Genomic DNA, 22,767 nt, shown 5'->3' on the forward strand with positions numbered 1-22,767 from the left:
AATCCTACTCAGTGCATCCCTGAGAGCATTGTCCAAAAGCTCCTTGAGCTCTGGCAGCCTTGGGGCCGTGACCATTCCCTGGGGAGCCTGTTCAGCACCCAGCCACCCTCTGGGGGAAGAACCTTTCATAAACCTCCCCTGACACAGTTTCAGCCATTCCCTTGTATCTTATCGCTGCTCACCAGAGAGCAGAGATGCTCCTCCTGTTCCTCTCATGAGGAAGCACACACCTGGATGATGTCTCCCCTTAGTCTCCTTCAGGCTGAACAAGCTGAGGACCCTCAGCTGCTCCTCTAATGGCTTTCCCTAGACCCTTCCTCATCCTTGTGGCCTCCTTGGGATGCTCCTTAGTAGCTTTAGCTCCTCCATATATTGATGGAGGTACCCCAGACCATCCCAGTGGTCCATCTGTGACCACAGCAGCGCAGGCAGAGCTGGATGTGAAGCTGGGGGAGGCCTGGGGGTCCAACCAGCTCCGCCATCTGCTATTGCCAGCTTGGGAGCAACATGGGTCATCACCTGAAAACCCTGCTTCGCTCACATCCATAGGTGTGTGAGGAAAAACCACGCAATTCCACATAATTCACCCCCACGGGCAGCCTCCCATCAGCGATAAAACCCGGGGGTCGTTTTTGCAGCCTGGAACGGCACGGAGAGCAGCGCGCCCGCAAGGCTCGCTTTAAAGCTTTATTGCAGCTTTGGCCGGTGGAAACAAATCCCTTAAACTTCTCTCTGGAGCACGCGGACCTGGATAGAACCGAATGTTTTGGGCGCTCCTCGCCCGGCCCGGCCCGCAGCGGGTTAAACCGTGCGCCCACAATGCCTCGCGCCCTGCAACGTCGGCGGCGCCGGGCGGGACCGGGCCGCGACCGTGACCGGGATCGGCACCGGGTTCAGGACCGGGACCGGCATCAGGACCGGGACCGAGACACGGAGAGCAGTGGTGCTCAGGGTCGCGGTGCGTCCCCGTGGCTCCCCGCGCTGGGGCTCGCTGTGCCGGGGCCGCCCTTGCCCCCCAGCGCAGCGCTGAGGTGGCGGCACTCGGGCCCGGCCCCCGCGCTGTCACACAGGACGGTCCCGAGGGCGGGCGAGCTGCGGGTGCCAGGCTGGCGTGGCGGGCAGGAGGCATCACCCTGCCCGCTATTTCAGCTATTTCTGCGTTATTTTCTTGCCTAGAAAGCAGAGGCCGGAGGGCTCGGCGGAACCCGGCCATGTTCTGAGGGAGGCTGCAGGGCGCCGCTGGGATCCGGGTAGCGCAGGTGTGCCTGAAGGAATCGCCCTTCTCTTCGGCCCTGCGAGGCGCTGGGTGAGGCGGGTGAGTGTGAAACCGCTGGCTTTAAAAGTCTGCAGCGGTCTTTGGTGTATTTGCGGCGAGAACCGTGCCAGGTCCATGGAGATGGACGCAGTGTGATGTTGCAAAGGGTTCTTCAGCCTCTGTGGCCTTTTTGCACTGGTGGGACTCGCAGGGAGTCTTCAGGACCATGAAGTCACCAGGCCACGTCACCTGCTGACTCTCCGTGTGCTGAATTGCAAAGCCCTTTGCAGGTTGGCTCTGAATTTGCTGCTGTCTCAGAGGAGCAAAGTCCTGTTAGGTATTGTTTCCACTTCTAGTCCACTTCTGCCTTTTTGCTTGTTTAGCAAACTAAAGATTTAATAACCAGAAAACTCATATGGTGTACATCTAGTTTTTGCTCTGGGAGCAGATTGTTTGGGAAATAAGAGTGTGAGATTGGTCTGTGTGAAGCTGTCTCTTTCCACTTTGGAATCCTTGTCAAAAATATTTATGTTCTTCAATGGAAACTTACTCCAAAACTAAACATTTGCTTCACTGCTTATGTCCATTTCTACTAGATCAAAACAATGTTTATTTCTTTAAGGTGGCTTCTTTCTTTGGTATTTAGTCATGAAACTTAAACAGCACAGTGGTTATGTGTCCAGTCAGTTACAAGGGCTCAGTTTTTTGGTGGTAATCAATGATAATTTGAACCCTTAAAGCTTTGTGGGAAATCATTAAAAGTAAGCTAGGCACCTCTAAAGATATTACCTATTAGAAAGCTTAGGACATGATATTTGTACTGTGTCCTTTATTTCCAAATGCTTTGGTGGAGGAAGACAAGATGAAAAGCTGATGCCTTTAGTTATCTCCTCCTTTTCTTGGGTGTCATGGTGTGGGTGAAGCTCTGCCTTCCCACCAGGCAGACATGGTTTGGGCAGGGAGCTTGGTGCATGTGGAATGGGTGTATACTCAGACTGCAGTTGGCCAGTCTTTCAGTTTTTGTTTTAAAAAAAGGTAGTTCTGGGAGAACCAAAAGCAATTGCTTCCTCTCTCACCTTGGAGCTGGAGATCTGAAACTGGTGTATAAGCTCTGGAAGGGGATTGGATATTGACTGTTGGAGGATGTAACTTTCTGCTTTGTAGACAATTCCTGGCATGTGCAGAGTTGGAGTGGGAAGAGGTTTTCCTGTTCAGCTCCAGCAGTGCTCATCTGCTCTTGAGGCTGAAAGGCCTTTGCATGTAGACTGCCTCTGTTGGTTATTCTGATTGAAAACCTGTAAAAAAGGAGGAAAAGTGGTAAAGAAAGGGTAGGGGTAAGAGAATTGAATGTCCAGCCAAAGAGAGGAGCTTTGGAAGCTGTCAGTAAAGTACAGGAAGATGCTGGGGAAATTAATTCCTGAGGAAGAGATGTTGGCATGCAAAGAGCAAGCAGCAATAATGGCAGAGAGGAGGGCCCAGAGGGTGCACTGTTGTCTGTTTGGCTATTCCTGCTGAGTTATTTACTTAATTTCGCTACTGCAGAGGAAGAATTCTCTATTATCTCACCAGGGACAGATAGTAGAATTGAAGACAGAGACTGGGAGTCATATAAATGTGTTTATGGTTGCTATTTGGGACATGAGCAAATGCATATAGTGCTATCTCCCTCCCTGCTCACATGCACATGAGTAAGTCAAGGAAGGCTAAATGTTATTGGAATGCTGATGGAAAAAGTCTGTTTCATTGTATGAGAAGTCACTTGACACACTTTCATTCTCCTGTTCCTGAAGTTCCACAATTTTTATTAGATTATTGATAAAAATAACTCTGCTCAGTTTTATTTTCATGCATGATGGCAGGAAGATTTTATTCACCACTATTTGCAGTAACTTTCATCACAATTACCTCGTTTTTTCCAATAAAAAGTAATTAAGGCTGAAAAGGTGGCATGTTCTAAACATCAGTGAAAGCACTTCACCTTAAATTCCACAGAATTAAGCATTTGACAACAAGATGTTTACAGAGGAATAAGTGTTTTAGATAAAAAGCACTGACTTCTGCTACAAACACCCTCTGCTTTTAGCAGTGGCAATATGTAGGTTCAACACTGAGCTTTTTCTTTTCTGAGTCATGGTATCTTAGTGGGTGATGCACAGAACTATTTATTGTACTGCTTTGCTTTAGAGGTTGAACTTGATGTCAGCCATACAAATGCAATGTTTCCTTACCTGTAGCATTTTACCTTTTTAAACCCCCTTCCTTTATCTATTAAAGATACAGCCTTCCTCCATCCCCTAGGGCTGTTGTATGTAACATTTGCCTTCTAAAATTATTGTGAGCTTGTTAATTTTATTGATGTTTTAAGGACTTTTGATTATTTGGTCAAACAGCATAGTGAATAGGGAGTTGCATAAAGGCATTTTTGCCTCTCACAGCAGTGTTTGGTGAAAATACCAAACTGCTGTTTTATGCTTTGTATCTCGATTGGCCATTAAGTTTGACATTTAGTAGTTGGTGCTGTTTTTAGTCAGCTTGGTGACTTGTCTTTTATTACATCTTAGAAGTTTGTTTTCTGGAGTAGAAATGAGAAGATGGAGAACAAGTAAAAAGGGAGAACAGATGTTGTTTATTTAAAGTTAATTTAAATATGATGCTATTAGTTGATAACAAGATTTTTTTTTTAATCTAAATTGCAGCCTTATGCTGCACCCTACACTATAGTTCTTCAAGTCATGAGTGCTTTGTGTACTTTGGGTTTTTCCAGGCTGTGTACTGTGCGTGAATCACATTTTTTGTCTTAATGTGAATTTTATCCATAGCTTGACACTACTCCCTGCTGTTTTCTGCGTCATAAAAATTAGAGTGAGATGATGTGGTCTGCCAGTGAGACATGCCTGTTGAATTACAATATTTTGTGTAAAAGGTCTCAAGGATTGCCTTAATTTCTGACAATTCAGTTGACAAATAAACTCAATATTTCTGGAAAATTACAAGTTCTTGTATCATCTAGTAAAGGGCTCTTTTAGCAACATGTTCTGTACTCTGAGGTGGAAGAGTTTCTGCTATTTTTTGCATAGGTCTGATGAGTTGTGTGCATGTGATCTGGTGAAATCATAGATGTTAGGAAGTGCTTTCAGGAATGGTAGTGGATGGGCCTGGGAGCAGCAGCCAGTAGAATCTGTTTTGATACCACTTGTGACATGAAAAAATTCCTGTGTTTATCACCCCTGCCCACTTTTCAGCCATGACTGAATTGCACCTTTCCACTGGTGGAGTTAAGATGAATAAATCACCTCAGAAGTGCAAAGTAAATGGAAAACCAAGATTGTGGGGTTTATGGTGGTTTGGTTTGTCTGTTTTTCCTCTGCAGCTGGTTGTGAGTCAGTGGTTTAGATTCCAGGCTCTTTGTCACAGAGCTGTGCTTGTGAAGTACTGAGCGTCCTACCAACATCAAATCCCTAATCATGACTTAGTTTCTTTTTCTCCCTTTGCAGAATCATGGCAAGTCCAAGAACAAGGAAAGTCCTCAAGGAAGTCAGAGCGCAAGATGAGAACAATGTGAGAAAATTATGATGTTTAGATCAGTTTTGTACAATTGCATTTGCTTTTTACCTACTCCAGATGTACGCTGGGGTCTGCTACAGCTGCTGTTGTCTTTGTGCTGTGGCTCACTAGTGCTAACATAGGAATTTGGGTATCTCATATATGCATTACAACACATTGCTGCATATTTGACACAAGTATTTCAGAAGTTCTAGTAATGCTGGAATCCCTGGGGTCTTTTCAACAAGTTGTATCTGGGGCACAACTTAAATTAAAATTGTCCATTTCAAGTAGCTTGATTATACCTTAAATGTGATAGTCCATGGAAAGATTCAGTTTTATTTATATCAATACATTAAATCTTGAGTGGTGAATCCCATCGTGAAGCTGAAGTTGTTCTACTGTATGAGCAATAAAGCTATTTCTAAAGAAAAAAATTCTTTTTAGATCTGCTACCATTTACTGCCAAACTGTAGTGTGGCTGAAAAACTGTTCCAGACTTCAGATATTGCATTTTTATTTTGCCAAGGAGATCTCAAGAATTCATTTTGGTTACTTTCTTTCAAGGCAATAGAAATGAAATCAAAATTAATTCTTTGCATGGTAATTTCCATTTGCTTGTCTGTATTTCCTCACTGTTTTTTGGTAGTTGGTGCAGAATTTTTACAATCTAAGCAGCATAAATAAATATCTGGAAGAAGTTTATGATAGCAGGGAAGGTGTTTCCAAACACTAAGAACCCTTCCTTCTGAAAGCATTTTCGGTGTGTGATGTTTTCATGATTTGCCTTTTTGAGCTGTGAAAACTTCCCATGGACAGTGATGACAGATTGCAGAAGTAACTGTTTTTCTGTCACAGGTCTGTTTTGCAGAAGTAACTGGTTTTCTGTCACAGGTCTGTTTTGAATGTGGTGCATTTAACCCCCAGTGGGTGAGTGTGACCTATGGAATTTGGATCTGTCTGGAGTGCTCAGGAAAACACCGAGGCTTGGGAGTTCACCTCAGGTCAGCCTTTCCAGCACACCATGGACTGAATTGCATTACCTCAGGGTTCATTATGGCTGTGAACAGCATGTGTTGGTTTGGAATGTATAGAATGTCTCAAATCCAACATTTCACTGGCAGTTTTGCTTCATGCTCCTCTCCAAAGTGGGCTTTGCTCTCTGTGCCTTGTCTGTAACTAGTTGCTTATAAAGCTACTCTAAAAAACAGCTTTATTCTGTTCAGGAGATTTCTTTTTTCTTTGTAATATAAATGATAGTTTTTGTTGTTTTCTAAGAACTGTGCTCAGCTGAGATGAGGGTCTATGGAATAAGAACTGTTTGGGGTTCTGGAGACTCAGTGTCTATGTACTATAGGGTCAGAGCAGGGAGCAGTTACTAACATGAGGAAGGGAGAGGAAGTCCAGGAGGGAAATCACCAAAGCAAGGAGGCCATTTAGAAGTACATTCTTTGCTTTTCCAGGGATGAGCTGAAGCTCATTAGTGAGTAGATGTTGCATAGGAAAGGAACCTTTTTAAGTGTTCTTTATGTGGCATGGATGAAAAGATAAAATTTCTGAGATGAGGACATAGTATCGTAGAATTGCTAAGGTTGGAAAAGACCTCTAAGATCATCAAGTCCAACCATCAAAATACATGATAATAGAGAGAAAAAGAAAATTGCAGAGTGAAGTCTGGGAAAATTTTCTGTTACATAGTGGGCTAGATTAATTTCTGGGCTTTAAAGGAAGCTGCTTTTTCAGTCATTTGCCTTCTGTTGACTGTCTCCTTTAAATGCCAATAAATGACATGATTTTGGCTTATTTCGGTGAGGATCTGCCCACCTTCTTATGATGATCTGTCTTTCTCTACTTGGAGAGTGTTCTCTAAGATGTTTATACTCTCAACTTTTGAGATAGGTTGTAAGAAGCTTTTTTTCTGTCACTGTTATTACAGCATGAAATTATAACAAGCTATAATCTAAATTTTATTTTTTTAAACCTACTTTTCAGTTTTGTGCGTTCTGTAACCATGGACAAATGGAAGGATATTGAACTGGAGAAAATGAAAGCGGGAGGTAACAGCAAATTCCGGCAGTTCTTGGAGTCTCAAGATGATTATGATCCATGCTGGACAATGCAAGAGAAATACAACAGCAAAGCTGCAGCTCTCTTTAGAGACCAGGTAGGCTCAGTTTTAGGTGCATTCTCAGCCCTGTGATCTGAAAATATCAAAGTGTTTTGTAAGCACCTGGTTTTGAAAGGAGGGAAAGTGCAATTTTTTGAACCTGTGCAGTGGTTCCTGGAAAGGTAAATATGAGAGAGTGAAATCCTGGAAGAGTTAATGTAAACCTGAATGAGTTCATGGCTCAGGTATTCGGCAAAAGAGAAAAGGAATGTTGTCCTGCCAGGGAGATAAGGTGGGGTTAGGAAAGAGTGTCTTGGGCAGGCAGGAGCTTTTCTGGACTAACTCCCTTATTTTGAGTAACTCTCTCTAATTTAGCCCAAGGGTATTCCAATGGTCTGGTACCTCAGAGCTGGCAGTCCAGGACTGCCCTCTTGGGACCCTAAAGGTCTTAGAGTGCTTCTTCCCAAGTCTTGTAAGAGTTTTCTATTGAAATTTTCATTTCTGCATTTAGCTGAGGTAGCTCTGATTTGCACTGCTGCAGTTTGTGGCAGCTGTTTAATCAGTGGAGCTGTCTCAGTTCTCTGTTCACTACCTCAGCTGTACAGTTCTATCCAAAGCGATTTGATGAATCTTTAGTGTATGTAGTAACATACAACAATAATGTTGTTCTGTTCCTCCATTACTCTGTGATTAGTGCTTATATCTCATTAATCCAATCTTTCCTCTTCAAAGGAAACCTACCTCTATGAGAAAGTTGTCTAATTTTCTGTTTCAGTTGCCTGAAGTAAAACCAGTGTTCAATTCAACATCACAACCTGGAAGTCTGATAAAAAATTGCTTTCTTGTGAAAAAAAGTTAAGTGATCCAGCAGCAGATTGGAAAAATGGCTTGTCCTTGTGTTACAGAAGCAGTTTATAATGTGTAGGAATCTCTGACTTAGCATTCTTGATTATTCTGCCTCTTGTAGGTAGCTACAGTAGCTGAAGGCAAGGAGTGGTCCATTGAAACTTCTTCTGCCAGGAACTGGACCCCACCTCAGCCTAAAATGTCTCTGTCTTCTGCTCACCGGTACGTGTGCTGCTTACCTGATGTTGGTACAGATACAGCATCAGATACAGACACAGCATCAAAACCTGATGGTTTCATGTCTGCTGTTACCCTGTTGGTGCTGGTGTCTGAGCAAGCTGAAGTTATGGAGTATAAGGTAGCAGGACTTTGTTTTTGTAATAATTCTCACCCCCTGCCCCTGAGCCTTAAACCATGCCAGAGGAAAGTGAGCAAGAGCAGGGAAGATGCCATGCTTCTTTTATCCTGACTTGTAACGCACCTGAAATTAGACATTTGTGTCACTCATGGGTAGTGTGTGACATCCTCACCTTAACTGTGGTGCTGTACCAGTTTGTGCTTGGATGCCAGGGAAAAAGAAAAAGACTTTTCCCTTCTGGTGCTAATTACCAGGGGAGTATCAAAACTCCGTACCACAGCAATTCTGTTGTTCTGCTTTTGCATGTAGTGTTTGTTATTGTGTGTACTAAAGATCCTAGTTAACTGCAAAAGCCGTAGTAAATCAAAGGAACAAGAGCTTCATGCCTTTTAGTGGTTGCATTAGAGTTCCCTTCTTGACAGATGAAATAAATAATCAATTTCTAACCTGTATGATGGTGATATACATCAAGCTGTACTGCTGAGCTGGTGGGTTTTGCTTAACGTGGCTTTGATTCTTCAATGTTTTATTTCAGTTCTGCTGGACAATCTCAGACTGCAACTGCCTCTTCTGACAAGGCTTTTGAAGACTGGTTAAATGATGATGTCAGCTCCTACCAAGGGTAATGCAATATTTACTGACTTTCTGGGTGCTTCTCTCTTTAGCATAACAAAGTGAAGCATTGAAGAAAAAGTTTGTAACGCCAAATGTTATTGTGGTGGGTTCCAAACCGGGGGAATTCTGATTGTATGTTGTACCTTACAGTGATTTGAGTTAAACAGAGGCATTTATAAATTCCTTTTCTCATTTTCGTGTGTCACTTTATTAGGATTTAGGATTATTAGGATTTTGTCAGTGATTTGTTAAACCTGGAGAATCATTAAGACCACATTAGCTTACAGAGAGGAAATTATATTGTGCTAGGATTCCTCAGTGGATCCTTGGTGTTTTTATGAAGTGAGTAGTTTTGTATTTTGGGTGCTGGATGCTACAGGACTTTCTTTTCCAGGTGCAAAAACAGTTGTCATCCTCCCATGCTTTTCAGTTCTTGTTTAGTGTTTTTAATGGCTGCATGCTGATACAAAGACTGTTTATTCCTTTTCCTGTGGCAGTGGCCAAGAGAATCGCTATGTGGGGTTTGGGAACACAGTAAACCCTCCAAAAAAAGAGGATGACTTCCTGAATAATGCCATGTCCTCATTGTACTCGGTAAGGAATTGCTTGGAGCTTTCTGAATTTCTTCTGGTTTAGCCCCTGGTATTGGAAAATATGAATGCAGATGAGAAACTAAAGACTGCAAATGGATATGGAGAGATGCAGAGTATTGGTTGTATTCTCAAAGAGTGAAGAGGGTACTGGTGGACTTTACCAGGCAAAATGGAGAAACTTGAGCAGAACTTAAGAATTATGTCTGGTATCAGTTCATAGAAATAAGTGAGGATATAGCAATGAATTAAGAAATAATAATCAGCAGGGATGAAGGAAAATTGTAATTACCTGTAAGGAATAGCTCTAAATCTGTTATCCATATTAGGGATGTTCAGAGGAAAACAACTGAAATGTGTGTTTATGTGGGTGCCAGAAGCCCTGAGCAGTGATGAAAACATTTGAAATACTTGTGACAGGGTGTGAAGAGATAACAGCATATGGCTGAACAGTTGTCGTGATTCAAGTAGAGATAGTGAAAGATGCATTGTTGAAATAAAATGGGAATAAAGTCAGAGGCAGTCAGGGCCATACTGCTGCTTTGATAGGCTGCAAAGTCACAGTGCTGAGCAATATTTGGGGTTTGGAGTCATTTGGAACTACAGTAAGGTATCCTACCAAGGTTAGTGGCCAATAGCCCTCTGTAGAGCCTCACTAGCTATATACTCACACCAGGTTCCACTGTTTATTTAAAAATAAATAAATGAATAATTTCACTAGAACTTACCAGAGAAAGGTAATGCCTGGACCTTTGAACAGGTTGGTCACCATATTCCAGGTGATCCCACAGGTTGCCTAGTATAGTTCAGCTAAATATTTTCTAGGTATCTCACAGTTATAGGCCAGAGAGTTCAGATTAGAAAGCACAGCTGCACTGTATTGCAGGTGAGCTAAGGCAGCCAAGGAGAGGCAGCACTGTTGCTGTTGCTGTTCCTGTGAGCCGTTCTGTGAGTCCAGGATCTCCCTGAATGTCCTGGCTGTAATGCCCTCGTGTGAGCACAGACACACACTGCAGTGTGTCCTGAAGCCCTGTATTTCTGGGAGGCTGAGTTCCTTGCATGAGTGTTCATCCTGGTGAGGAAAACAATTTGTCTTCCACTGCATGGGATGATTCTTCCCCACACTTGTACATATTTTTAGCAGAGTAACATCTGAAACACTCTAGCTCGTTCAAATTCACACAAATACTGGAAGTTCATTACTATATTTCAGTTAAATGAGAGGCTCTAATTTTTCTCTCAGTACTACAGGACAAGCTGTATTAGAGCATTTTGACTTAAGCTAGTCTATTTTCATTAAAACTTGGTTATTTGCTATTACTTTTTGTATGTAGCTCATGACTTTCTTGCTTTCTTTAAAGGGATGGAGCAGTTTTACAACTGGAGCAAGCAAAATTGCCTCAGCTGCTAAAGAGGGTGTAAGTAAATAAAATCTGGTTTAGTTAGCAGTGGAATGCCAGAGGTGGTGATATGGGTGTTCTCTTTTCACTGTGAAATTCTGCCAATGCTCCTTTACCTTGGAGAGGATCATGCAGCATTTCTAAATGCATGTCTTTAAAAATCAAAGGGTTTATTCCAAGTAAATCTGCTTATATTTGCTTCTCTTCACAGGCTACCAGATTTGGATCTCAAGCAAGTCAAAAGGTGATTATAGATTCAGCTCTTACTCCATCTAATTGTCTTTAAGTGCCATGTGTTTGCCTGCACCAATTGAGAGATTTGATCATCAGCAGACCAGTGTGCTTTTCCTTCTTAGTGCACAGTAGTGTTTAGTTCTAGCTTTTAATTCCATGGGAATTGCAATCAGCTGCAGTGATCAAATTAAGCAAGAGATAAACAGGGATACTCTGCTGTTTCTTCCTGTTGGATATGTTGGAGAGGCTGCAGAGCTTGCAAACTTAACAAACCCCTGGTTTACTTCTGCAAATCTTAAATGTGGTCTAGCTTGAAGCAGTTTTCCTAGTGATACAATAGAAGGCAAGCCAGATTCCCATGGCTAAAGCCTAATAAGATGTTACAAGTGTGAACTCCTCAATATTATTAATAAATCAACTTACTTGTGTGTGTTTTAAAAAGTAGCAATGACAAAAGGATTACATTTATCAAACTGGGGTTAAAGCAGAGACAGACCTGATTTCACAGAGCTCTGACATATGCAAGATCTGTTTGCAAGGACAATTTTTGAATTCAAATGTAAAAGTGACAAAAGAATGTGATTCTTAATTTGCCCAGTTCTGAGTGAGATGCAGATATTTATAGGTGTTCAGAGAGGTCTATGCACTGGGATATTAATCCTTCAAATGGCCAAACTTGGGCATGTTTGCAACAAAAATGCCTTGTTAAAGCACCCAAACTTCCTACTTCAAAGCTTTGAAATTGCTTGGCTTAAGAAAAACTAAGTTTTCTACAGGTCTTCCTCTTCATTCCCTCTGGCAGTTTTCCTTTTGTTAGAAAAGCTGCCCTTTCTTTAGTATTATTAATAACTAAATATTAAGTTTAAAAGCTCATCACATCTACTGACAAGGACTGCAGCAACATGATGCTCTACAGTCTGAGCTGTGTTAGTGAAGGTTAAATTTTGTTCCTGAAACTTCTGACCCTTTGCAGAACAGATTTAACACATTTTTAATGCACTACATTGGTTAAAAGTGTATGTGTGGCCCAGTCACCAAACACATTTCACTGTTTCTCTTGTCAGTAGATGTAAAAAGTTGAAAAAGGTTCATGATACTTAACTTGCCTGGAAAAATGCTGCCAATTTTTTGCTAAAAGCTGCTTCTACCTTCCTTGCTCTTTTCTCTATTGCTCTCTGGGTAAAGTTTTGGGGCTACAAGCAGCAGCCAGAGCCGGTAACACCCTCACATCTGTTCTTGTGCATGGACTCCTTGTCTGTTCGTGCTGAATATGTGCATTTGCTCCTGAGCTGTCATTTCTTTCTCTGCCTTACATCAAACCTGTTTAGAATAATGTTGTGTGTTTTGTATGGTAACATTTCTTCAAGCCTACTTGAAATTTGTGAAGTTGGATAGGGATACCCAAGCTGTGCACTGTCTCAAAATTGACTGTGCTGCTGTCCACACTGATGATTTCAGGATTTCTGTTTGCATGTCTGCCCCAGGAATGTGCCAAGAGCTGGGTGTTGCTGGAAGGCAGACACTTGAATGAGGTGTTTGTTATGGTGGTTAAGAGTGCTGTCTTAAATTCAGCGATAGGAAGGAAGGATGAAGTGATTTAGATGAAAATACAGTTGCACCCAAATCTTTCCATTCCACATCTACAAAATTATGTGGCTGAGTAAGAGATCAGATAAGAGTTCTTCCTAATTCTAGCAGTGACTTGGACACCTGAACTGTAAGTCTGGGTGTGTTACACTCTTTATTGCCAAACATAAAAAATTTGCTGGATTCAGTAGACTCCAGAGGGTTTTTCAAAGGTGAGAACACCCCCTTCTTGTTTTTCTTAAACACTTTGTAGCCTCACTTCCAAAGGTAACAATCCCTTTGTGATTTGTACTCATGTTTCCCACTAGGTGGAAGTGAGATTTCCTTTTGCCTTTGCTTCTCAAAGAATTTTTATCCTGTAAGGAGTAGAAGTACTGGAGCTAATGGCTGGGAAAAGGGGAGATCCTGGGAATGCTGTGGCTTAGGGAAAGGCTTTTTATACACCTGGGAGTCTGTGGAGGAGAGATGTTGAGGGTGCTCCATTCCCAGGAAGAACATGAGTGAAGGCTCACACCCTGACCAATGGTAGTAATCAAATAGGGACCCTTAGGAAATCAAACTTAATTCTTGGCATATTGGCCCTTTTGGATTAACCAGGATAATTCTGGTGGCACTCAGTATGATATGGCACTTCTGAAAAAAGTTTAAATCTGTTAAAGGCTTTTCATAGTAGTAGGGCAAGGAATGATTTCAAACTCTTCCAAACCTGCTGTCCTTGTCAGCTTTGCCTTAGGAAAGTAATTTTGTGACTCGGACTGTGGGCTTACATTTTTGTAAGGTGCCTCTGAAGTACAATATCCTTGTGCATCTTGTTCTGGATTGCAACAGATTTCTGCAGTTCAGTATTTTTTTTCTCCCTGCAAACCTGGAGCTTTAAAGAAAATGACAAAAATCTTCTGTCACAGCTTTGGCTCTTGTGTATTGCTCGGAAACACTTGGGCTCTTACTAACGGATGATAATTGGAGCACTACAAGACAGAGAAGTTGGGGAAAAATCAGCCAAAAGATCTAATTCTATGAGTAATTTAATTGGTTTGGAAAAATAAGGGGGCATGAGGACAGTTCTTCAAATATTCAGCTGCAGTCATTAGCAAGGGGCCCATCCTCAAAATTGTTGCTGGTTGTGCCATTGCTTCTGCTTCCAGTGCAAGGTCACACTTTGCTTGGGCTCTGGGCATCTATTGCCATGTGTATCTGATTTTAATTTATTGTCTCTTAATGTCTCCTGCAGCACTTTGCTGTGTGTGCTTTTCAGCTCATTCTGCTTGTACAAATCAAAGCTAAAGGCTTCTTGTGTTTTTGGAGATACTGCTGAGAAATGAGCCCACGGAAGTTGTTGGCTGTGGGTTTTTATTGGTTTTTTTAAAAGAAATTATAACTGACTTTGTTTTTGTTTTGCTTTTAAATAGGCATCAGAGTTAGGTCAGACATTAAATGAAAATGTTCTCAAACCTGCACAGGAAAAGGTAACTTTGGATCTAGTAAATGGCTTGCAGAAAAATGCTTGTACTCACTCAGGGAGTGGTTGATTGCTGCTGCCACAGCTACCCAGGTTCTCAGGGGGTCTTTCTGCAAAGGGGAAACATCAAACAACTCCAAGTTAGGCTGTTATCAGAGAAATGTTAATGAGGGTAAACTCCCTCCACCTCTCTCATGTCCACCAGAGTCTGTCACATTCTCTCTTGTGTGCTTTCAATAATGGAAGATGGAACAAGGGGAAAATGCACCCTAAATGGATATAAAATGAGTTGTTGAAATATATATATATCTATTTATATCTATTAGTAGTTGTATCTTGGAGTGTTAAGTTCCTAGTGTTTTACCTACCTGCCAGCTTTATTTCAATTCAGTCAAACATCTTTGAACCATTTGAAGAGAATGTTTTAATCATATTGCAAACTAATTCCTCTTCCATTACCTTTATTAATTTACCATTCTTTACATGGCATTTCAAACCACAGGAGAAGACTCTAATTGGTTTTCTATTCCCTAGAATTATCCACAGCTTATTTCAGAGGGCTTAGATGCATTATTTTCAGGGTTATTTTTTAGGGTGCATTGCCTTGAGCTGCTTTTTATTTTGTAGGACAATTTAATGAGAAATTATGCATTTTGTGTTTAAATAAATTTCCCGTAGGATGTTGTGCTGTTAGTTCTAAATAAGTGTTATTTTCTGAAAAATTATTCTCTATATGGTTCTACAAAGTCACTTACTTCGGAACAACTGCCATTTTTTAAGTGGTGAAAGGTACCTGTTGTAATGTGTTCCACCAAAATGCAAAGCCCTTTTAATATTTAAATAAGCATCTATAAAAGAGAATAAAAGGGATCTGCTATGTTTTTTAACATAATCTATATGCAGTGGAATATATTGATAAAGCTTCATGTTTGCAGATGTTTTTTGTGCTTGTGTTTTATTGCTCAGCAGTAGTGTAATGATACCTGAACTGTGTTTAAATGATCCCTTTCTCAAACTGGCTGTGATACCTTCTTCAAACTGGGTTTTTAGCCTTAGAAAACTACAATAAGCTCAAAGGATTGAGCTTCACTCCACTACAGATCAACATTATATATAATTTTCTTTACTTAGTTTTGACTTAAATCTATTTTGATTCAGTTTGGGGCTGGGTTTCTTGACATTGTAGCTGTTAAGCACAAATGAGGCTGTCTGAGGTTTCAGTAATACTTTGTTTTTGTTTTATGACTAATTACCAATACTTTGGTCCACATAGGTGAAAGAGGGGAAAATATTTGAGGAGGTCACTACGGGGGTATCACAATTGGCCAGCAAGGTATGAGGTGGCCTGCTTGGCTTTAAGGAGGCCAAACAAGTCAAGCCAGTCTCCATATTCTCATAAAAATAATACAAAACCCTAGTGCAGCTTTGGCCTGTGCTTGTGTTGAATAGAGAAATTTGGAAAGTGGGGTTTTCAGCGGGCAGCACTTCTGTTTAAAGCTGCACAGGCATGGTGGTGTCCTTTTAGTAATTTGAATGAGGACATGGGGTGGTTATAAACAGCAAGGAAAATGTGTGAGGGAATATGGAGACAGCTTGTGTTCCACTGGTACAGTAAAACCTGCTAATGCTCTGCACCTTTCTCCTTTGCCTTCCGCTGCTCTCGGTGATGTGGTAAGTGCGTCTGAGGCTGCCAAGCACAGAAATCCTGCACATACTAACACCTGCTGGGGTAACTTGCATGGTCTTACCCAGGAGTGTGTGTCTGGGAAAGTCAGCACTGGAAGCACTTCTATAGACCAGCTCAGTGTCTTAGGATTTGGTACTGTTTGAAAAAAATAATGTTGTTTGTTCTTTTTAGAGCCTGGAAACTCTCAGGCTGAATTCTGGGATTCATCCTCCCTGTCTCTAACTCACAATAGTACCTTCCATGGTGTCATTTCAGAAGTTGTATTTCTAATCTGATTCTGGGATTCAGCTTTTGGCCTGTTTCACATGGGTAGTGAAATAATGCTGAAACAGAGTGAAAGTAGCTGTGTAGAGCAGTAGAAATATAAATACAAGTTACATTAATCATAAAACAGCAGTGCTTTAATTTAGTTTAATTTTATGTAAGGACTTATTCCAGTACTTTTGTCAAGGAAGTCTTGGAGAGGATTCAAAGATGTTACAGTGTGTGATAAAGCTAAACCTGACCTACTTCCCTCCTCCAGCAGCACAATGCTGTCAAATGTATGTTCGTTACATCCACCACATAACTGTCCATCAGAAACATTAATGAGCTCTGAGTTAATGTGTTTGATTTACGGGAACAAGTGGAGGAATTTGTTCTGGCTTTTGCTGTTGGACTCGGCAGGGGTGTTGGTTCAGTCCAAGTGAATGGAATGTCTTTTTTTTCTCTAGGTTCAGGGAGTTGGGAGTAAGGGATGGAGAGATGTCACCACTTTCTTTTCAGGCAAAGCAGATGATAATTCTGACAGGTAATACTTCGTTCTTGCTTTCTATTTTTTTGAACACATAATTTTATCTCCTGTACATTCTCTGTAGTGGAGTAGTGAAAGGTAATTTTTCAATATCAAGAACTTATTCTGTCTTTGTTGATAGTCCTCCTCTGTTATAGGGAGGAATTCAATATAACTTTGTTTATAACTGTTTTTAAACTGAGTACAAAGCAGTGCACATATTTTGGTTTAAAACTTCAAATGCATATTCCCTTTCCCTGGGCTTGTTAAGTCTCTTAACAAAATCTGTGAATTAGACAACAAGCTTATGTCATTTGGAGCAATATTTAGTTCTTCCTTTACCATCAAGGGTTTTTTTTAAGCAAAGAGCAGTAGAATTATGGTTTTCTTTGGGGTCATTTGTTTTTACTGTTATGTTTGGCATAACTAATTTATTTCTACCTTCCTTTCCCCCCCCATCCCCCAAAAGACCAGCTGAGGGAGACAGCTACCAGAACAGTGGAGGGGAGGGCTACCAGAACAATGCTGTAGATCAAAGCTTCTGGGATACCTTTGGCAACTCAGATGCACCAAAAGCTCATAAATCTCCAAGCAGTGAGAGCTGGACCTATGTGGACAATTCCACAGAGAAGAAGAGCTCGGATAGCTGGGACGTGTGGGGCTCCGGAACGGTCTCCAACAAGAACAGTAACAGCGACAGCTGGGAAAACTGGGAGACCAACTGGGAGAACACAGGAGGGGAGAGCAAGACCAGAAAACCTCCTAAGGCAACAAAAAATGCATGGGATGACTTTTAGAACTCTGTTACCCCTGCTCTGCACAGCTGGGAAAGAGAGGCTGTGCTGGTTGGTGGAGGGGAGGAAGTTTTACACACACCTGGAGTATCATGGCTGACCTTTCTGATCTGTTTGTGCTTCCCATTCATTCTCCTTCCTTCTACCCCGGTATAGGGAAAAAAAAAGTAGCATCTGAATCTTTTCTTACTTAAAGGTGGCTCTCTGTTTTTTAAGGATAGTGATAAGTATATTTTCCTTGCACTATTGGAGCTGGCTACAGCAACTTTCTTAACACAAATGTTAAAGGAGAGAAATCAGTGCAAGGACACTTCCATGGCACAACCTTGCATGTGTAGGTTAATAAGTGTTCATCCAGTCCTCATCTAATTTGAGATTTGGGGTGTTTAATGCAAAGGACAGGGTGTGACTTGGAAAGAGAGCCATTAACTGGGCAAGCTGCAGTTGGATACATAGAGTTCCAATGCCTTATGGATTGCTCTGACTACAGGAGGTCTGGCAATTCAACATGGTCTTTAACATATTTTTTATTGAAGCTTTGTTTTTAAACATTGTGACGTTATTTTTTTTTTTAGCAGTTGAAAACTTATTTTTCTCCTTTAGAATTTAGAAGGACTCTAGAGCTAGATAATTATTTGTGTAAACTGACAGGTTTTACCTGAGCTCTCAAGGGATATCCAGAATGGCTTTATTTGCCCACCTTGCTCAATGGATTGAGTTTTCACTCAATTGTAGTTTCTGCTACACAGAAAAGCCAAGCTGTGGTGTTTTCCTTCCTCACCTACACCCTTGCCCCAGTTTGAGTATTTTATGTACTCTCTTTTTTCTCTTTCTTTCTTCTACCTGTGTAATATTTTATTAATGCTGTTAAAAAATGAAGTCTTTCTGCTGCTTATGTCCTTCTGGACATCTGTTTGGCAACCTGGCAGCAAAAGAAATAATTATAAAGAAGATTCCAGCAAGAAAAAATGGGTGGAAAATACAAGAACATTGAGGAAAAAGCCTGGCAGCAAGCCCCTTTCAAGATGAGTAGAGGTCTGGATTTAATAGTAAAATTTAATTTAAGCAGATGTTTTCCAAACGGTTCTTTAGTGTGTCAAGCTGTATCTCTGTTTCTGTCATATATTTCTCCACATTTTTTCATGGATCTTGTTAAAGAAACACTATTTTAGAAACATGAGAAACTCTTTGTCAGCATTAAGATTGGAACAGGAGATTCAGTTATGTGTCAATTTTGACCCAACAAATCTCTTTGCATGACACAAACAATAACTTCTAGAGAAGAATTGTGACTTTTAACATCAGAGGTATCATTGGTATCCCATTTTATTTTGGGGCTGGGTTGTGAATGTACCCTCAGCATGAAAACAATCAGCTCACTTGAAAACTCAAATCATGATGTTCTCTGTGATCTGCTTTTCCAGCATGGAGTTCCTTCTGTGAACCCTGTAGATACTATTACTTACCTAAAAAGCCTTTTCTTTTAAAAACTGGTTAATTTGTGCAACAACCAGCTGAAGGTTTCAAAGTTTCCCTAAATAACACTCCACTTCTTTTACTCCTCACAGAGGTTTTTGAGCAGATAGTAATATCAACTGTTTAAAAAGGAAAGAAAATTAATTTCCTCATAAGTAGCAGATTTTAAAGGCTTAAGTCTGACTAGAAGTAGCTCTGTTTATAGCCTGTATTTCTATTCCTAGGATCTTTCAGATATTGATCAGAAAATTTTTCCAGTCGTTTCTCACCCTTTTCTGTGAGAGTTGGGATTTCTTTTTTCCCCCTTGCCTTTCCTGAGAGCATGGTCTGAAGCTCATGGTCTCCAAGCCCTGCAGAAGGACCCAGAGCTGCTCAGGCCCAAGTGCTGCTCCAGGCTGAGCCATTCCCAAGGTGTCCCTGCTGCCACAGACCCTGTGGAAGTGCCAAAGGCACGAGAGCTCTTGGTTTGCAGTGCTGCTCATGGTACTACTGGCAGCAGTTCACAGCCGGACTAAAACAAGGAATTTTTTCTACTTTTTCTCCAGTTCCAAGTATAACTTTGTCATAGCTTAGCTGCATGTCAAACATAACTTTGGTTTTTTATGCTTACGCCTCTGTTGCCTCCTTGTCAATGGGTCTGCTCCCCAGTCTGAAGCTGATTCAGCTTCTTCTGTATAAGTTTATTGCAGTTTCTTTTTCATAAACCTCCTGAAATGGCTTGTGGCAGGAGAATCTTTATTTCAGTCTACTCAGTCAGTGGTATTGTGATGTGTGTGTGCACGTTCTCCTCAGCTGTGAGCTTTGCCTGGGACAAAAGTGGTTTATTTATGTATCACTTGCAGCCACAATTGGCATGAGCCATTTGTTTGTTCTTCTGATTTGATTTTTGTAGCTTTTGAAACTTTTATGTTCTAAATCAAACAGCCAGAGCCTTGCTCAAGCAGAAGCTTTGGGTAAGGATTTTTCCTCCAGTTGAGGAGACAAGGACAGAACAGCTGCCATCTCTCTTTCTGCAGTGTTGTAGGGAAGCAACAAAATGCTACAAATGACAGAAAGATGTTACTGGAAGATCCAAATAAACCAATATAATGGCAGAAGGTGTAACTGCAGACACAAAACCAGTGTGTCAGCTGGTCAGTTTGATGAGCAAATGGGCATTTTTTTAATGACTTGTCTGAGCCTGAATGTGTGATCATGCCTTCCACAGGAGAGGACAAAACAAAGGCATTTTCTTTTTTTGCACACCATTTTATTGAATTTTGCTTATTTTCAGACTAGGTGGCTGGGAGGTTTCTGCGCTGTGAAGAAAATCCCATCAAGTTGCATGTGCGGAGCAAGTGTTTATGAATCAGACTTTTTTATTTTTTAATTCCTCCTCCTCTCCCCAGATCCTGCCCTTTTGGCCTGATGAGGAGCAGAGGCAGTGAGTGCAGGCTGCTGGAGCTGAGGCTGCTTGCTGAGGGAGGATCCAGCCATGAATCTGAATGTGTGGGGTGGCACCATGGGCTCTGCTCCCTCTCATCCCACTTCCTGAGTCACAGGTTTAGGTCATACAAACTGCCAGGAGATGTGCAGGAGGTGAAATTTCTGCACCAATTGGACATTGCAGTGGCTGGTTCAAATTCCCTGGTGACCCAAGCTTTTATTTCTTTGTATGGCTTCAGCTTTGGAAAATACAGAGCAGCTGGATTCCTGCAGGTAGTCTGATACTAGAAAAATGTCAAGAAATCAAACCAAGTGCCACTTGCAAAACAGTGAAAGTCTTGGAGAATGCTCCCAAACATAATCCTGGGAATTAGGAATTATTTTAAAATGTTTTATTTGTATATTGAAACCTATTAATAATTAGTACAATATAAGAAGTGCTTGGCCAGCTCTCCCTCATGGTTGAGACCTCAAGGATAATGCTGCTGCTTTTATTTTCCAGGCCAGACTGTAACATTCCATGGGTTCATAATGTACTTGTCAGTGTAATGGTCTGTGCAATAATTTAACAAGTGTAGATAAAACCTTTGTTTAATCCAGGATACATTTAAAGATACAGTGGTCCTCTTGGAGAGTAGCAGTCGACGCAAGTATTTCAGTTCTTAGCTTATTCTGGCTGAAATACTAAAGTTCAGTGATGCAGGTAAAGGTTTGAGCAATCAGTGACTTAAACAGAAATCAAGAAACATTTCCATGGCCATTATTAAGAGTTTGAGCTAATGGCTGAGTGGCCTCCAGCTGCAGAACCCTCTTTCATTTCCATGCCAGCAGAAACTTGGTCAGTCTGGAGTACTGTATCTTTAATTTTCCTGCTGTGTTTTTTTGTGAAGTTCACAGGAATGGCGATTTCAGTGAACACTATTCATTGTTCTGTAGAGTGGTTCTGGACTTGAACTGCAGTGTCATCTTTTAAAGAGTATTATAATAAAGCAAAGAGATCTGGAGCAGAACGGTGGTCAGCCCTTTTTCGGGAGACTTCAGTTAATTTTCAACCCAGGTTCTGGTGTCAGGCATATTCTTCCCTGGCAGTAACAAAGGAGAAATTAAGCTGCCAACATTAATAGAGCCAAAAACATCTTTGTGTTTCATTGGTGTTTCACAGTCTAACTTCAAATTCTCACTTAGAAGCAGTTTGGAGACATTGTTTGCCTCCTTATTTAAGGAGAACTCTAAATAGAAATTAAAATGCAGATAAATTTATGTACTCTGAAAGTTTTATTAGCTTGTCTACAGAGGTGCTTATTACAGCAGAAAAAGGTAACTTTTAAAGCAGTTTTCTTGAAAGAAGAGAGTCCTCTGGCAAATCCTTCAGCTGTGGTGTTGTTCCACATTCAGATTCCAGTTTCCTTCATGAGCCAAGCAGCCACGTGAGTACTCCAGATGACTGCACTTGGCTTTGTGCAAATTTAAAATATCTTCTGTTATGTTCTTGGTCAGCAGGACTGAATCCTACCTGCTGTGTGGAGGTAATTTTACTGATTTTTACACCAAAAAGGCCATTTGTGTTTGATAACATCACTGGTATTACTCCATGGACAGGCTGTGTCCGTTCTTCCTGTAAGGGCTGCTGTGTGGGGTGCAAAGTTTTCACATGGGAGTACTGGAAGTAAACAGGACATGCTGGTTCTGGAGAGAGGATTTGGGCCCTTTATTCTGACAACATCCAGAGTTAATGACCTAAAACCAAAACACCAAGCACAGTCAGTAAAAGCTGATAGAAAAAGGGCAGTCTAGAGCAGAAAACACTGAGACCAGAATACACAAGGCTTGGCCTGGAGGGAGGACCGGTCACTGCTGCATGGCCATGTCCCACTCTGCTCTGATCCCAGAAGCAGCAGCAAGTCCAGCTGGAGCTTCCTGCCATTATTGATCTGTGTATGTGCCCTCCAAGGCAGATGCAGGCTCAGGAGGTGACTCTGGTTCACTCACTCCACACAACCAAACATTTGTGCTCTCTGAGGTGTGCAGGCAGGCCCTGGGGATGTGTCCTGCTTTCCCTCCTCGTGCTCTCCTCCTGTTCCAGAAGGTTTGTCCACAGGAGCCATCTGCAGCAGGCTTTGAGCTCAGGAGCTTCACCATCACCCCCCAAACTCCACAGGGACCCCGCTGAGGCTCTGCACCTGCCCACTGCTTTGGCAGAGGTTTGCAGGATGCAGCCATGGGGTGAAAACTGAAAATCCCAAGAGGAAAATGAGATGGAGCTGTGTTGTCCTGTGGGGAAGCTGTAAACCCTGCAGCTCTGACAGACCTGCAGTGTGATCATTCTGGCTGGTCAGTCCCTGAATTGCAGGAGGCCAAGAGAGGCTGCCTGGTTCTGTGAGCTCCAGCCATTTGTGCTCTGTCAGCAAGAAGCTGCATCTCCTCAGGAGGGCAGGAAAAGAAAGGTCAGCTCCTCCTCTGAGCAAGGCACTGACATTTGCTTTAGGTGAGATGAAAACACCCTGGTTTTTCATCCTGAAATGCTGCTTTGCCTCCAGCGTGAATTTCACCAACACTGCCCTGATGGCAACGTTTAAACTGGTTAAAAACAGAAGAGATGAAAGAAATACTGAAAAGATC

At 41.7% G+C, this 22,767-nt stretch overlaps 1 protein-coding gene across 5 annotated transcripts; it reads left to right on the forward strand.

The window, feature by feature from the left end:
• The first annotated feature begins 837 nt into the window (after positions 1-837).
• On the forward strand, positions 838-21,146 carry ARFGAP1 (ARF GTPase activating protein 1). 5 transcript variants are annotated; one of them, XM_084217861.1, is made up of 15 exons: positions 838-958; positions 1,177-1,315; positions 4,750-4,813; positions 5,693-5,802; positions 6,791-6,962; positions 7,873-7,973; positions 8,645-8,731; positions 9,222-9,318; positions 10,676-10,732; positions 10,926-10,958; positions 12,134-12,163; positions 13,945-14,001; positions 15,268-15,327; positions 16,395-16,471; positions 16,923-21,146. In XM_084217861.1, the coding sequence occupies exons 3-15, from the start codon at positions 4,754-4,756 to the stop codon at positions 17,248-17,250; spliced, it is 1,269 nt and encodes a 422-aa protein (XP_084073987.1). In that variant the 5' UTR covers positions 838-958; positions 1,177-1,315; positions 4,750-4,753; the 3' UTR covers positions 17,251-21,146. The 5 variants fall into 5 exon arrangements, with proteins under 5 accessions (XP_084073987.1, XP_084073983.1, XP_084073984.1 ...); XM_084217857.1 differs by lacking the exon at positions 12,134-12,163; XM_084217858.1 differs by lacking the exon at positions 12,134-12,163 and having other exon boundaries at positions 1,177-1,306.
• The last annotated feature ends 1,621 nt before the right edge of the window (positions 21,147-22,767 follow it).

This window comes from Fringilla coelebs (genome assembly GCF_963513975.1).
Source record: "Fringilla coelebs genome assembly, chromosome: 18".
Taxonomy (NCBI): Eukaryota; Metazoa; Chordata; class Aves; order Passeriformes; family Fringillidae; genus Fringilla; species Fringilla coelebs.